Source organism: Coffea arabica, chromosome 2c (genome assembly GCF_036785885.1).
Source record: "Coffea arabica cultivar ET-39 chromosome 2c, Coffea Arabica ET-39 HiFi, whole genome shotgun sequence".
In the NCBI taxonomy this organism is placed as follows: Eukaryota; Viridiplantae; Streptophyta; class Magnoliopsida; order Gentianales; family Rubiaceae; genus Coffea; species Coffea arabica.
Window position 1 is genome coordinate 43,437,855 of NC_092312.1, and position 16,021 is coordinate 43,453,875.

Consider the following 16,021-nt stretch of genomic DNA (forward strand, 5'->3'; position numbering starts at 1 on the left):
TAAGAATATTACCAGATCAAAGGATTAAGTGAGTTTTGGATTGGACTGACTGTATCAAGCCTGCTTTTCGTACCAAGTCATCAGATTTTATCCCCATTGCTAGGAACTCAAGCCATCATGGTTTATATTCCAAAAGATTTTTTAGACAATTAGAACGTGTTCAAAGATTGCTACGCACACCTGATTTGATCGAATTTACCATCAGTTTGGATAAGGGAATCTGTCCGAATGAAATTTCGATGAACATACCAATTATTGAGACTTGGGACACGTTGTCCAATGATGAAAATACTGCCTACATTTCGGACTTTAAACAAATGATTTTAGTCACTCCACAATACAAAAATTAAGCTAGAGATTTGGTGCTCAAAGGCCGTAAAAGGAGCAATCCGAGAAAATCAAAAGGCTGATAGCTATTATTGAGACAAAAGATAGAGAGAATGTGCAATTGAGACAATCTGTAGAAGTCAACAAAGATCTGGCTGAGAAAAACAAAAAGTCATATGAGGAAATACGAGAAAAAACACCAAGAGTTGAAGAGAAAATATGGTGAATTGTTTGATCAATCTGAGCGTATGACGAATCCTTATTCTAGAGAGCCAAAAAATGTTGTAATAGATAGGTTTAAGAAATTTAATGATTTTGTATGAAATTGCTTTCAAGAAATAATGTAGCTGATGTACATGAGTTTCACAAATTTGGCAGTGAAATAAGTTTTGTCTTTTGAAAAGTTATCATGGATAGACGAGTTTGATGAATGGGCCCCATTTTAAAAGTATTGCATCATATTATAGGCCAACCCTTGGCATAATGTGGCACCCTCATAGGACATGCATCCAAATTATTTAAATATTTACTAACTCATGTCCTTTTTCATTTTCTTTTACCTTTTCTTTCCAAGGAATTGGAGCAGTTTAATTAAAGAACAAACTTCTAAGTAAATTTTTCTTCATCCAGGTACTTTCAAATATAGTTACACGTAGAAATCCCATTATTACAAGATCTCGCAGTAGAGCCTTGAGAAACCGTGTAAGCATAAGTTCATATCAGAATCGTCAGAAAGATTTGCAATCATTATCTCATCAGATGCCGCATCTTTAGGGCCCCAATTGAGTGAAATATTAAACAAATTCAATGAGTTACGTATAGAAATGGCGGCAAAAGGATGCCTGATTGATTAGTTGATTTCAAGCAGTCATAGTGGTGTCCAAACTGACCACATACCTAATAACGGCAATCAATCTGAGCTAGATAACCTGCCAACTCATATGTTCACCATTTAGATCTCATTCATTCCACCTTTTACAAATCTCCAAGCGGGTGTCTTCACCTATTTCAATCCTAGTTTTCACACACATATCCAAGTAATATTTTGGTTAACCCAATTAATATCCAAATTCTCTAAAATTACCCATAGATCAATCCAAATATTCCACCTAATCCTCAGGGACCCCAACCCCCTACCACAAAACCTTCATGCTAGACACCGCTTTTTGGGGAAAATAGGAATGGATGAATACATTACCCCTACTGATAAGAATTTGCTGAAGATATTAGACCGGTTGGATGAGTTCATGAAGAAAAATCAAGGGTTGAGCAAGCATGGAGGATTGGATTATGATATGATGAGCTGTGTCTTTTCCCTGATGTGCAATTGTTTTTGGGTTTTAAAATTTTGAAATTTAGCAAGTATGATGGAACTGAAAATTACAAAATGCATCTTCAAATATTTGCTAACAAACTTGGCAAACCTGTGGATGATGAAAGTTTGCCAATGTGATTATTTCTTGAAAGTTTGGAGGACGACGCTCTAGATTGGTATTCTAATTTGAAACTAGAAGAAATGAAAATCTGGTTGACCTGTCTACATCTTTTGTGAGGCAGTATCAGTATAACTGCAAACTTGAACCTATGCGAACAATGCTAGAAAGGACTAAGAGAAAACCCTCCGAGAATCACAAGAGATATGCTAAACGCTGGAGGAAACTAGCTGCTAAAGTAGAGCCACCTATGACAGAGGAGGAGATTGTCTGCATGTTTATTAAGACCTATGATCCACCATATTTCGAAGAGATCTTTCGCATGACTGAAAGTTTGTTTGGGGCTATTTTCAACGAAGTTGAAGAATGTGAGAACCCAAAAATTTTCACATTTTCTCAGCATTATTTTATTCCTTTGCCTACATTTTATACTTTCCTTGGAAATATTAAAAATTTCTATGCATTTTTACAAGTATAGTTTTAAATTCATTTTCCTAGTATGAGTTAGTGTACATTAAATTTGGAATGCATTATCGATGTAGGACCCATTAGTGCGATAAATGTAGTGATTAAGAGTGAGTTTTAGATGCAATTAAGTGTGTGATTAGAAGTGATGCTAATAAGTTAGGGAATTATAAGATAAAACCCTAGTATACGCGATTTAAGAAAAAACGGGTTGAATCGACGAGTACCGTTTGTTACCGGGTAAACACACCACTTGACCCATACTTTATTACCTTAATCTTCTCATTTTATTTCAGCTAATTAACCCTGAAAATATCTCATGCATCAGCCACAATATTTGACCAAGAAAACAAGAGAAAAGAAAGAAAAAATTGACTTCCAATCACAAGGTGACACTTGTCACCTTTGACCCAAATTCATTTCTATCATTTTTAACCTTCTTGAAGCTTCAATTGCACTTTATTTCAGCCTCCATTTCTGCCATATGAACCGTGAGAAAGAGAGGGAAAAGCCAAGAGAAAGAAACCATAATCTATCTTGAGTTTGATCCACTTAAGTGAGAAACCAAGAAATCTAAACCGATTAATCAATAGTTTGAGAGTTTGGGAAGCTTAAGGAACCAAAAATTTCAAAGAGAGGTAGAGGATATCCTTTGAAAGCTTGTTCTTGAGGTATTTTGGCTGCCCTTATCTTTGGTTCTTTTACTTTTGTTTAAGTTGTTATATAACTCATGATTTGGTTAAATTGGTAGCTATGGAAGAGGTTGTGGTGATTTTGGGAGAATTGGTGAGTTAGGGTTTGTTTTGATCAGCCATATTTCTTCTTGTTTAGATGGATTATGATGGGGATAAGTGTAGATAAGGAGGTGAGGTAGTGTTTTAAGCTAGAATTATGAAGATTAGCACTTGTAGGCATAAATTCCGGATTTTCGGTTTTGCACCTCCCCTGTTCTGACCGGCACTGTTTGACCCTGTTAGAGGCCGAACTAGACTTAGCACAAAACATAAAAGTTGTAGAGAATGATGTTTTATAGTTGTATACAAAATTTTAGCCCAATCTGAGTACTATACTCATTAAAAGACCAAAATACCCATGAGACTGCCCTAGGTAGCGTCCAGTAGACAGTTTTAACATTTCCTCATGTTGGCTGCATTTTTCATCTTGATCTGTACGAAACCAGTCTTTGGCCAAAACATGAACCTTTTAACCCTATGTTTTAGCTTTCCAACGCAACTGAAAACACCTCAATCGGACATCGGTAACCTGAGTTATTGTCGTGTACGCATAGTGCAGTTAACTAGTCTGAATGTGATATTTTGGTTATGTAATCCGGACTTTTGACCTAGATACACTACGAACTGTGTGATACCCCAACTTTTAGGATTGCCTTTTGTTTAGTCTCAAAAAGGATATTACGGTTTCTTTAGTTTATTTTTATTTTAAAACATTATTTTGTTCTAAAGAAGAAACTAAAGTTATTTCTTTGGGTTTGATTTAAAACCTTGTTTTGTTTAAAAGACTAGAAACCCTAAAAGTCTAATCAAAACCCTAGTTTCACTTGTGACTGACCGTTTTCTCAAATTTCTCACATTTTAACCGAAACCCTAAATTAAATTTATGGAATTGTAAAAGCCTCACGTTTTTCTTAAAAATTCCCTTTTATTTGGAACTTATGATTTTATTATAGCCCTACTACCCAATCATTCCACAATAAGTGCAAATAAACCTAGAAAGTAGGGTTTCACTTTTCGTTTTCAAGTTGGAGCAAGTTAGGGTTTTCACGTGTATCCGTAGTGTAATTATCCGGTACGGAGCGAGGATCAAATTTGGTGCTTAAGAGTGACTTTTAGGTGAAAAATAATATGTGATTAGAAGCAATGATATAAAGTTAGTGAATGGGAAGTAAAACCCTAGTACGTGTGATTTAAGGAAAAACGGCGCGAACCGACGGGTACCACGCACTACCGATTGAACGCACCTCTTGACCACCACTTTCTTACCACATGAGCTCATTAATACTTGAGCAAAATATCTCCTTATTTCCAGCTAGCTTTGACCGAAATTTAGGGCCAAAAATGCAAGGGAGAGAGAAAGAAAATTGTGTGGCTTTGGTGGTGACAAGTGTCACCACCCTATGGCTTTTTGGTTGATTTTTTTTCTTGCATTTCTTATCACTTGGAGACATCTTTCTTCTTCGTTTTTTCTACTACTTGGCTGAGAGAGAGAGAGAGAGGAAAAAACACCAAGAGAAAGCTGCTCCATTTCTTCTTGAATCTAGCCACCAAGTGAGAAAGAAAGAAAACTAAACCGATTAAAGCTATCCTTGAGTGTTTATTTGGTGAGGTGTTGGTGAAATTTTGAAGGGGAGGCTAGGGCTGCTCTTGGTAAACACTTAAGCAAGGTAAGGATGATGATTTCCCCATTTCTTACTCTTGATCTTGTTTAAATTGGCTTAGCACCTTAAATTTGTGGTGGATGATAGCTATTATCAAGATTTGGGTGGATAGTGTATATATATATATTTTAGATATGTGAGTTAGGGTTTGAGGTATGTGCTGCCTATACTTGCTATATGGATGACATATGTTGTATCTAAGCTTATATAAGTGGTTGTAGTGATGATTGGAGCAAGAAATCAAGAAAGATTGCATTGAAAACGGAAAATTCCAGATTTCTGGAAAATTTCAGCCCATTCTGTCCGGTTTTAGTGCTCCATGTTAGAGGCCGAATTTGTGAGGACCCGTAATTTTTCCTAATTTCTAGGTTTTATTTTCTTTGAATTGCACGTTTTTTTTCCACATTTTCTTTATTCGGAAAATTTTAAAACATAATTTTTATTAGTAAATATAGTTTTTAAATGATTTTTCTAGTATCGGTAAGTTTTTGAGAAATTAAGAATGTATATCGGACGTGGGACCCGCTAGTGCGGAAAGTTCGGTAAAATTTGGCCAGTTAGGTTAAGTTTCGGATATTGGGTTTAATTTATCGGGTGTTAAGAGATAACTAGAGGTTGCTAAATGGATTAATGGTGGAGAGACAAAAGGATAATTATAAGCCAAAAGAGATGCTAGGTGTCGCATTTTCATTGGACCTTGGACTTTGACCATCTTACTACCTTTACTAAATAACCAAAAAATTGACCAAAAATTCATCAAAAATCTCATCTTCTTGGCCGGCCACTCTTGGAGAAAAAAGAAAGAAAACTCTTCAACTTTTTCTTCCTTTTCTTGCCAAATCTTGAAACCAACCATTAATCTCCCAAATTTCTCCATAAAACCGACTTGCTAAGAAGGATAGAAGTGCTTGGTGGAGTTGTTTGGAAAGGAAAGATCCTAAGCTATCTTGTCTCTAGTGTTTACAAGGTGAGTAGTGAAGGAACCCCTCTCCTCTATCTAATGATGTTTAATTAATGACTACTCCAAAATCACATTGTTATTTCTGTGCACTGGTAGCTAATTTGATCAGGCACACGATTTATAATTGAGTCTTATTTATGCATTTCGTGTACTGGATTTGTGAAAGTGGGAACCATAATTGCTTCACCTTGGTTATTTTAGGGTTTTTTGGTGATTAAAGCTCTATTTTGGGCAAAAAAACTTTTGAAGTATCTGTACTGAAACCGGTGAGTATACCACTCCCCTTATTTGTTTTGTTACTTAACTTGATTTCTGCACTTGCAATCTGTGATCTGAATGACTGTAATGTCTGTTTATTCTGTTTGAGACGAGAGTGTACTTTATCACACTCGCTCTCTTGTCTGTCCATATGCCTATTTACTGTGTATAATCTGTTAACTGTATCTGAATTTGTTCGGATGTCGTTTGGCGGCTGGTATCCAACGACCTTTCTGTGACCTCTGAGCTCAACACCTGTGGCTAGTGACTCAAGTCGGGCCGGCAAGGGCCTGGTGTAGACACCAAAATTTTAGCCTTTCCTTTTATTTATTCTAGGTAATTTTTTGTTATTTATTTATTTTATTATTATTATTATTTCTTGTTTAGTTTATCTCACTCTAATTTTTGTTAAGAAAATTGTTTTTGTTTCTATAAATTAATCCACTGAAAAAAAGAAAAAGAAAAAGGAGGAAAATCATCAATCAAACACAAAAAATGTTAGCATTTTGTTTTATTTCTAATTTTATTCGATTTTTGTTTGTTTTGTTTCCATTTTTATTAATTAACTGAGTTTTTGCAAAGAAAAGAAAAAAATCAATTACAGAAAAAGAAAAGAACCCGTGCGCATGTTTGGACGTGCAGTAGTCATCATCCTCCGGATTTCATACGAAAGGAAGCAACAAAACTCAACATTGCAGCTGGCTTTTCTTCCAATTTTTTCTCTCCAAACATTCCTAGTACCAACCCAGTTCATCACTCAAGGACAAGATCAAAGGGGCAACAACGAACCACATAAACTCATTTTTTAGCAGGGCCATCTAAACCTTTCATCGTAGGTTTTGGGGCCTTTAAATAGATGGAAACACAACCAGAAGAGGGGGGCAGCAGAGGTCTTATGACGGCTGGGGGGTGACGAAAAAGAAAAAAAAAACCGAGAGTGAAAGAGATATGGAAGATAGCAAGAAACAACGGGAAAGGAGGGAGCTTTCGTGAACAAGAGTGAAAAGTGAGAGAGGCAGCTTAGGGTCGGATGACAGATGAAAGAAAAGGGCTTGGAAAATCTGGAAAAAGGAGAGCCGAGGGTTTGGGACAGAAAGGGAAGGATAAGGAGTGTGGCGGCTAAGTAGAGAAGGAAACTTGGAAAGGGGAGAACTTCGAAGGTAGAAAAGAGAGGGACTGAGAGTTAGGACTGAAAGTGGAAACTACGGGCTAGGATCTGAAGAGAAGAAACCAAGCAAGAGGAAATCAAGAAAGGAGGAGCGACTTCGTCGGCGTTAAAAGTTCTTGCAACAAGCAATTCTTGGGGTTTCGTTTTCGGAAACAACGTGCTGTTTTGAGGTAAACCCATTTTGTTTCGTATCATTTCAACATAATCCTGTGAGGGTTTGAGTTCATCACGTCTGTTTCTTGTTCTTTCCTTGTACGTGCATCTGTTAGTTTATCTGTCTATGGTTTCTGACGCCCTTGAGAAATTCGTGAGCATTTAAAAGCTTTATGATAATTGAATGTTCAATGATTAGATGATTTGGCTAGAAAAGCAGTAACTTTCGATGAATCCAGTTTCGATTTGGCCGCAAGTTTCTTCCTTGTCTGCATTTTCTGTGATTAGCGGCATAGTTAGACCTTCTGGAAATGGGCTATGTTATTTGGATAACGTGATCACAAATGGGCTGAAACCATTACAGTGGGTTTTGTTTACTGTGGGGTTGTCTGTGTTTTTTTTCTTTTTCGCATGAGTAGACTTGGGTTGGATAAAATTGCTGCAGAAGGATTCTGTGTGTGTGTGTAAATGTCGAACTGCTGTAATTTTGTTGCTTGAAATTAGAGAAAGATGTTTGATTCAGATTTTTAGTGGTGGCAAAGAGAAGCTTGCGCATTTGCAGTGAGAACCCAGAATATCTGGTTGTTGTTTCTATGTTGCCCATTTGGTTTTGCCGTTTGACTTGCAATAACTGGCTTCTTGCAGTAGGATTGTATTAGTGTTGAAGTTTATTGGATTTTGGGATAAGTAAGCTTGCTGGTTTGGGTCTGAAATTACGAGCAAATGTTCGAACAAGTTGTAAGTTGATAGCAGAAAAATCACTGCAACAAACTTGTGAATGTATTCCGAACCTGCTAGCTTCATCATCTTAGGTTTCCTTTGCTTGCACGTTTAATTTTGTATGTTGGGCTTGTTTTATGGAAATTTGGTTTCAAAGTAGTGTTTAAAGACCTAGCAAAACCTTTTGTGGTTGCTAGCAAACTGCAAAGTTTTGAAACCTAGAAACCAGCAATAGGAAAGCAAAGTTTGGACCATGCTGCATTTCTTTTGTGTTTTCTCATTTCTTGGCTTGGTTCCTACTGGTTGGAATGGTTAGGGGATAGGCAGTCATGCTTAAGCTATGTTAAGATTCATATTTGAAGATGTGTGTGAGTTTGATTAATGAATGATGAATTTTGTGTGGCATTCTCGGCATTCCATCCATGCGAGTATCAAGTTAGAAATTGCAGCAGAGCAAAGGTTGCCGCACTTACTTTGCTGTTTTCTTTTTTCGTGACCATCCACCAGGCTTTAGCCTCTTCTAATTTGTTAGTTAGTCTTGTGTGGAAAGGGGCAGTGGAAGATTGGTTTCAGTTTGCATGTTTGAGTCCCTAAAACACTTGAATCATGATTCAATGCTTGCTGGAAAAAATGAACATTAGCTTGTTGCAAGCCTTATCTGGATGTATGCTATGGTTTCTCTTTTGGCTCCAAGATCTAGTATTTTCAGTTTGGTTAACAAATCAATCAGCCTTTTGTTATTTAATTTGATTGCATCAATACCTGTATTCAATAGATTGCTAAGGAAACTGCAGCAAGAAAGTTGGAAATTGCCGAAGGCTTCATAGCTTGCTGAAACTTGATTGCAGAATGTTTCTCACGTCCTTGCATGAAGATTGCATGAAATAACTTTCTAAAACTACACTTTGGCCCACCAAGTCTCCCTTTGTTTCACTATGGCCCAAGCAATTGAAAAATTCAATCAATTTGACCCCTCAAATGTCTTTAGTTTTCGAATTTAAGTCATTACTTGTTTTAATGCTGCATGGGTTGTTCACCTCCCTTTAAACGCCTTGGATTGACTCAATTTCTTGCCTATCCCCATTTTCATGTGATTATTCATTAATTAAAGTGGTGCCTTGACCCTTTTATTATTTTGAAGCTATTTTCCCTTCATGTGCTTACCATTGCGGGGAAGGTACACTCTATCCTTTATTTTTGACGTTATTTGACCCTACGTGCGTATATGTGTCTTATGTGTGCAATTGCATGACTTTAAGTGTTTATTTCATTTTCACTTTATTTATTTCTTTAGTTGCGTAGTTTTTGCTTTAATTTTAGTTCAATTTTATCATTTGGGAGGCACTTGAATGCCAAGTTGTAATAGTTAGGTTTCTTTCATTTATTTTCCGTTTCCCTTTTTAGATTGTAGTAGGCCTTCCCCTCTAAAAATGTAATAGTTAAGGCCTTAATTGCCTTATGTGTTTTGCATGCTTAGGTGCTATGTGTTTAATCGCTTTCTTAGGTTTTGGCATCTAGATACCATGCTTATGTGTTACGTGTTACATGTGATTTATGTGTTTATTTGCTTTATTAGCCTTTACATGATTTATTTGATTTGTAATGAATGTGTGACATCACCACACTAGTCCAACGCTAGTTGTGGCCCATTTTCCCGAATCCACACTAGTCCAACGCTAGTTGTGGCTCATTGTTTCGATTTTCCACTAGTCCAACGCTAGTAGGAATTCATAGATAAGGGTTAGTCCAATGCTAGACCTAATAGGCCGTCTCCTCTTGTTAATACATTCTTGCATGTTTCACTACATTTCATGCATTTTTCTTAGTTTTCTATCATTTGGCATGCCCCTCCAACCCTTTCCCCTTCATTTTAGGTTTTTGCATCTTCATGTTAGTTGTAGGGTACATTTGCTTGAGAGTCCCCTTTCGGTAAGGGAAACAAGCGAGTGTGGCTACAAAATAGCCTTAGCACGCTAGTCCTTCCTTCTAATCAAAGGGAAAATTAAAGTCGTGAAGTTAGGAGTCATTCCCGTACCCGACTTGATGCATTCCTCTAGGTTCATACACTTTCATTTCTATCATATCATCTCCTCACTTTTTTTATCCACATTTTCTCACTACTTATATTTTTCTCACTCCACATGCCATGTTCACACATTTCTCTTCTTTCCCTATCACTTATTTATTTTCTACCTCACAAATTGCACCCAGTTGCACTTATATGCATTTACTACTATTATACCATATTTTCATCCACTTGCACACAAACACATTTATTTTCTTACATTTGCACACACGCACTTTTCTTACATTTGCACACATGCATTTTTCTTACATTTGCACACTTGCACTTACATTTGTATTTTTATTTTATTTTGCATTCTTCTTACATTTTCACACTTGCACTCATATTTGGGTCTTCATTTGCATTACCCGTGACCTCTATGAGAGTTTTCATTATTGGCCATCACAACTCATGTGGTTGGGACCAAAAAGCCTCATAAGAGACATTTTAGATTTAGGATTGCATTTTTCTGTTTTAGCATCCATTAGTCATATCCAACATGCAACACATACTTTGGGTAGAAGAACTAGGAAAAGAAGGGCTAAGTCACGCAACTAGTTTTGGCTAGGGTAAGGGAGTGCCTTAGGCTTTGCCTTTGCCTTCTCCCTTATCAAATGTGACCCCGATCCCTTTTTTTGGTTACGTTGACCTAAAAATTCTTTAAAGGGTTTGTTCACTTTTCTTTTCCAAAAAATCACTTTTTGGGTGACTTGGTACACCCTAACTCTATACCAAGTGGCGGCTCCTTTTCTATCTAAAACCCTTTGTGTGGCCAAACCGTCGCATTTCACAATCCCACGGCCTTTTATTTTCACTTTCACACACGTTCACATACTTATCCTACACACTACTTCCACGCCAATTCAAAAAGTGGGGCGCGACAGATTGGTGACTCCACTGGGGACATCCTAAGTGGGTCCAAGCATTTGATTTAGCCATTCTTTTTCATTTTCTACCCTTGTTATGTGTAGCATTTGGATATTAGGGTTGCATTTTCCATTTTAGGGCCTTTTGCCTCGCGCGCGTATCAAACTACTCTCACTCATGTATGTATGATTGGTTGCTTGGATTTATGTTTTACTTGTTTTATCTCGCGCTTTGCATTGCATTTTGGGGGGGGGGGTGTGTCACCTTTAGAGCCTCGCGTTGGGTCTCAACCCTTTCCCTCAAAATAGGGAACACTTCATACGTGCACGTTTATTTACTGTTATCCCATTTTATTTTATTTTCGTGGGCTCTTTCCCACACCGCCTTGTAGGACTAGGAATGGTTTCTCTAGGTATGTGGATGGTGTGCTCTGTGCCCATAGCAGTACCTAGGGGATCGCTCGAGCCAACGACCGAGGGTCTTGGGATTGATGACCCATTCCCTTAGGTCTGAAGGCTTAGGGACCTTTTTAAATCTTATCGAGTCTAGTTGCATTAGTGAGCCCCAGCCTCATGCATCCATGTTAGAGTTTTCCTAGGTTAGAGTCAACCTCACCCTTTTTAAGCACATTAGGCACGAGGGAAAGGGTTCTGATAAGGCAACCCTAGGGGAAGACCCTCCCTACCTTGTAATTATCAGAGTTGGACCTTTTCTCCCAATGGAAATTGAACTCGATTGTTCTCATGAACTCAAGACCTCTGACACACAAAGGTAATCAGCAACCTTAAGCAAATAAAGATGGATGAAGAGACACCACGATTAGGGAACAAACTAATCGATAAAGTCAGATTTGAATCCTAAGCAATGAACTCAAGAATTCAAGAGTAAGTTCGATTAAGAACTTGAAAGGAAAATTCCTCACGATTTCTGGTTGTAATATTCTGTCCCTTTGCTCATACAAGAGGTGCCTTTTTTATAGGCTAAAACTAGGGCAAAATCCGGCCCACATAAACCTGAAAGAAATTCGGTCCGCATAAAGAGCTTAAAGAGCCAGCTCTTTAAGGCTTTCCGATAAGGCCCAATAAGTAATAAAATACTCAACGCCTAACAACTACTAAACTAGACAGTCTTAAAACAACTACCAACTAAACTAACAAGTATGAGATCATTTCTTCACTTCAAACGTACAAGTGAACAAAGTAATGTCATGGTCCATCAAATCTTCAAACCTAGCTTGCTCCTTGCTTGTATAGTGAATGATCAAGGCTTGTAAAACTTCCTTCACCTTCTTGGTTCTTGATCTTGTCATCGGACCACCAATGTTGATCAAAGGATCGTTGACCCAAGATTGAAGTTGCTGCACACCCGTATCTGCATCAGGTTCCACCCCTTTTACATGCTTTTATTGTATTTCTTTTCTTAATTGCTCCCAATATGTTATGTGTACTATCAATTGCACTAACCATTTCGTTGTTTTTTTTTTGCATTCATGTGCCTTAGCAATAAGAGGCCTCTTTGGCTCTCTTTTAGTGACTTACCCACTAGATAACTCACATGTTTAAATTTCAGTTATTACACTTAATTTTCAATAAGTACATTTCACTTTTAGACCTTTTCCCCCCGATACATTATTTATGTCCTTTAGGCCATATTTGTCACATATTTACATCGCTTTAATAAATGGCATCATGCATCCACTCTAGAAAGGGAATGCCATTTAGGGGATCCCGTGTTAGGAATAAAACCACCTTATGTCTCGGATACTTAATCCAAGGAGACTTGCACGTTTATATTTTTGTACTATCCGAAGGGGTAGTGCACGAGGTAAGATAGGATCCGATCATTTTCAAGAGCGTTCTTTGGAATATGGGCGTCTAATAATCACCTTTTGGCCATTTTATCAAAATTGGTAAAAATCCTTTGCTTAAAGGACATTAATTTGAAGAAATTCACAAGTAATTCCTCACTATCGAGACGATAAATAAATTGAGGCCAAAATTTGATTTTAGAAGGCTCATAGACTAATGCATCGCAATGAATTTTTTAAAATTACCAATGGGTGGACAATTCAACCCATTTTTGAATTTCCATCAATTCATTTGACCAATCTGGTCATTTTTGAATAAATAATCAAATTTCATTCAATGCATTTGACCATTTTACCTTTTTTAAAGTAATCTGGTCGATTTTTGAATAAATCATCAATTTCAACCTATTCATTTGACTTGTTCATTCCTTTTTAGGGTTTAAATCTAAGGTTCATTGAATAAATTAGTCGAGACATTGCAATCTTTTCAAAAGCAGGCTCTTTTGCACATCATGCGTCAATCAAAGCAAGTAATCAACTTGGAACGTAGTCCTCATTTTTAGGGCAAATGTCTCTTCACTCCGATTGACCAAATTTTTCAAATCATTTTTTCACTCAATCAGTTGATCGGATTCATCAAGGTATGGTATAGTGCCTACCTCAGAGGATTGCATTCTCATGCTAGGCCTACCCTTGGCACTAAAAGGGTCCCCCAATAGGACATGCATCCGAATTACTTAAATTATTACTAACTCCTGTCTTTTTCTTTTCCTTTTTCTTTTTTGACAACAGTCAATCAAGAAGGGCATCTAATAGGGGTTTTCCTACGTTCTCAGGTAGTAATTACAAATATTGCTACATGAAGAAGCCCCATTATTACCCGATCACATAGCCGAGCTTCAAGAGATAGTGTAAACATGAGTACCCGTCCCGAATCATCTGATAGGCCTGCAACAACATCAGCGACTAACTTGGCAAATCTAGGAGCTCAACTGAGCGAAGTTCTAAACCAATTTAATGAACTAAGCATTGAAATGATGGCCCAACGGCGCGTGATCGACCAATTGGTCACTGGGGGTGCTAGCGGTGAGCAACAACACGAACCCTTACCCCCCGGCCAATCTGAACCAATACTCTTACCTTATACTCAAGCCTCTGTTACTTCACAAGTCATAAACCCACCGGAGGAAGCCTTTACTTATCCCACTCACGGCCCACAACCTACTTATGTACCTCACATCCAAATTAACCCTTCTCATGCCCAAATCCCCTAGAATTATCCGCCAATCACTATGACCATGCCATTTGAACCTCAAGGACCACATTATTACTCCACCGCTGAGCCATTCACCTTAGATACCACCGCCCAAGGGAAGGCTGAAGCTGGGGAATCATCCGCACCGGTTGATAAGAATTTGGTAAAAAGATTGGATCGGTTTGAGGAGTTCATAAGGAAAAACCAAGGTCTGAGCAAACAAGGAGGTCTAGACTACAACGATCTGTGCCTATTTCCGGATATGCAATTGCCAATGAGTTTCAAAGCGCCAAAATTTAGCAAGTACGATGGAACTGGCAATCCCAAAACACACCTTCGGATGTTCGTAAACAAACTTGGAAAGCCGATAGATGATGAGAATTTACCTGTACGTTTATTTCCCGAGAGCCTAGAAGGCGACGCGTTGGATTGGTATTCCAATTTGAAGCCTGAGGATATGAGATCTTGGATGGATTTGTCAACTGCTTTTATGAGGCAGTACGAATACAATTGCGAGCTTGCTCCAACGAGGGCCACACTTGAGGGGACTAAAAGAAAACCATCTGAGGACCACAAGATGTACGCGAAGAGATGGAGGAAATTGGCCGCCAAGGTGGAGCCTCCTATGACTGAAAACGAGATTGTTCGCACGTTCATCAAAGCTCATGACCCGCCTTACTTTGAGGAAATTTTTCGAATGACCGGGTGTTCTTTTGCCGAAATTGTCAATAAATTGGAAGAATTTGATGAGTTTGTGAAGGCCGGAAAAATTGTTAATGTGTCAACATTGAAGATGCAACTAGAGGCTCTGCAAGGCTAGAATGACAGTGGGAAAGGAAGAGGAAACTGCTTTTGTTGGGGATCAGGGCCCCTCGGCCAGACCTAGATTTTCAAACCGCCTTGCTTATTCATCACCCTATCCATACTACCCAAACTCCCGTCCTATCCACCATACTACCATTAACCATTCTCGACCTCGACCAAATTATCCAAATGTACTCACACCACCCTTTCAAAATCCTCAACCAAATCTCCAAACTAGATCTCGCCCTCCTTTTAACCCAAGACCTATTCCACCCCCTAGCCCAAATTACTACTACCAACAAACCAGTGACACCCAAAATTCAACGTCACACCGAACCTTCACCAATCTAGGTCGGCCTGTTGACCAATTATATGAGCAATTGAAAGCTGTCGGGAAAATTGGTGTTATACCTCCTAAGATCTATTCTAAGCGCTTTCCTTCTGACTATGACCCTCAAGCAGTCTGCGCTTATCATTCTGGAGCTCCCGGGCATTCCACCAATGATTGTCGAGCATTGAAACATGAAATCCAGGATATGATCGAATTCGGAGAAATAGTACTAAGGAAAAAGGGTGAACAGGGACAGAGCATAAGTACAAATCCCTTTTCCGAACACAAGGACGCCTTTGAGGCATGTGACGGCCCCACCTCCCCCTAAGGCGAACCAAAGGGTTTGGCGAGTCGCCTGCCCGGCTCTCGCCGGGACTCAGTCGTTCCTTAATCAAATCCAGAATAAATCACAAGAATAAATAGGGCAGCAATCCAAACTTAAAGCGGAACTTATATATATTGCTATCTCAAAAGGAAGTACAGCCATCAAATGTACAAAGGTTCTCACTTCACCATACAACCAGCCCGTGCCAAGCACTAGGGCGAGAACCATTACAAAAGAAACAAAATACCTAGACTAGGCTAGTCTATGCTCTCATCCTGCTCGCCGTCCCCTGTTAAGGAAAACAAAACTAAAGGGGTGAGCTAAAAGCTCAGTGAGGTTCCGAACAGATAATCAACAATCAATTCAATACATTAAACATGGAGTATTAATAATTCAAGAAACATTTACAATGGAAAGCGATAGTAACATTCATTAAAAGGATACGGGCTCACATAGAGCTATTCGTTTGTTCGGTCGTTCCCCCTGACATTTCCCCTTATTCCTCCAATCGTTTGAAAATACATTTTTTGTAAGTAGAATCCCTCGTTCATCCTTTTGTTCGTTCATCCCCTTTTCCGGACGTTGACCGGACTCCACCCATCCGACCATTGGCCGGACTCCACCCATCCGGACGTAGCCGGACTACAAGGTAATACTCGAGTATACCAAATTCACCCAGGGTCACCA

General features: G+C 38.5%; 1 protein-coding gene across 1 annotated transcript; it reads left to right on the forward strand.

Annotated features, from left to right (window-relative positions):
• The first annotated feature begins 13,917 nt into the window (after positions 1–13,917).
• On the forward strand, positions 13,918–15,197 carry LOC140035666 (uncharacterized). The gene is made up of 2 exons (XM_072076982.1): positions 13,918–14,517; positions 15,141–15,197. The coding sequence occupies exons 1-2, from the start codon at positions 13,918–13,920 to the stop codon at positions 15,195–15,197; spliced, it is 657 nt and encodes a 218-aa protein (XP_071933083.1).
• The last annotated feature ends 824 nt before the right edge of the window (positions 15,198–16,021 follow it).

Coding starts and splice junctions, on each gene's coding strand:
- LOC140035666 (XM_072076982.1), top strand. CDS start 13,918: ATGCCATTTGAACCTCAAGGACCACATTATTACTCCACCGCTGAGCCA. Junction 14,518..15,140: donor CTATGACTGAAAACGAGATT/GTTCGCACGTTC, acceptor ACCCTCAAGCAG/TCTGCGCTTATCATTCTGGA.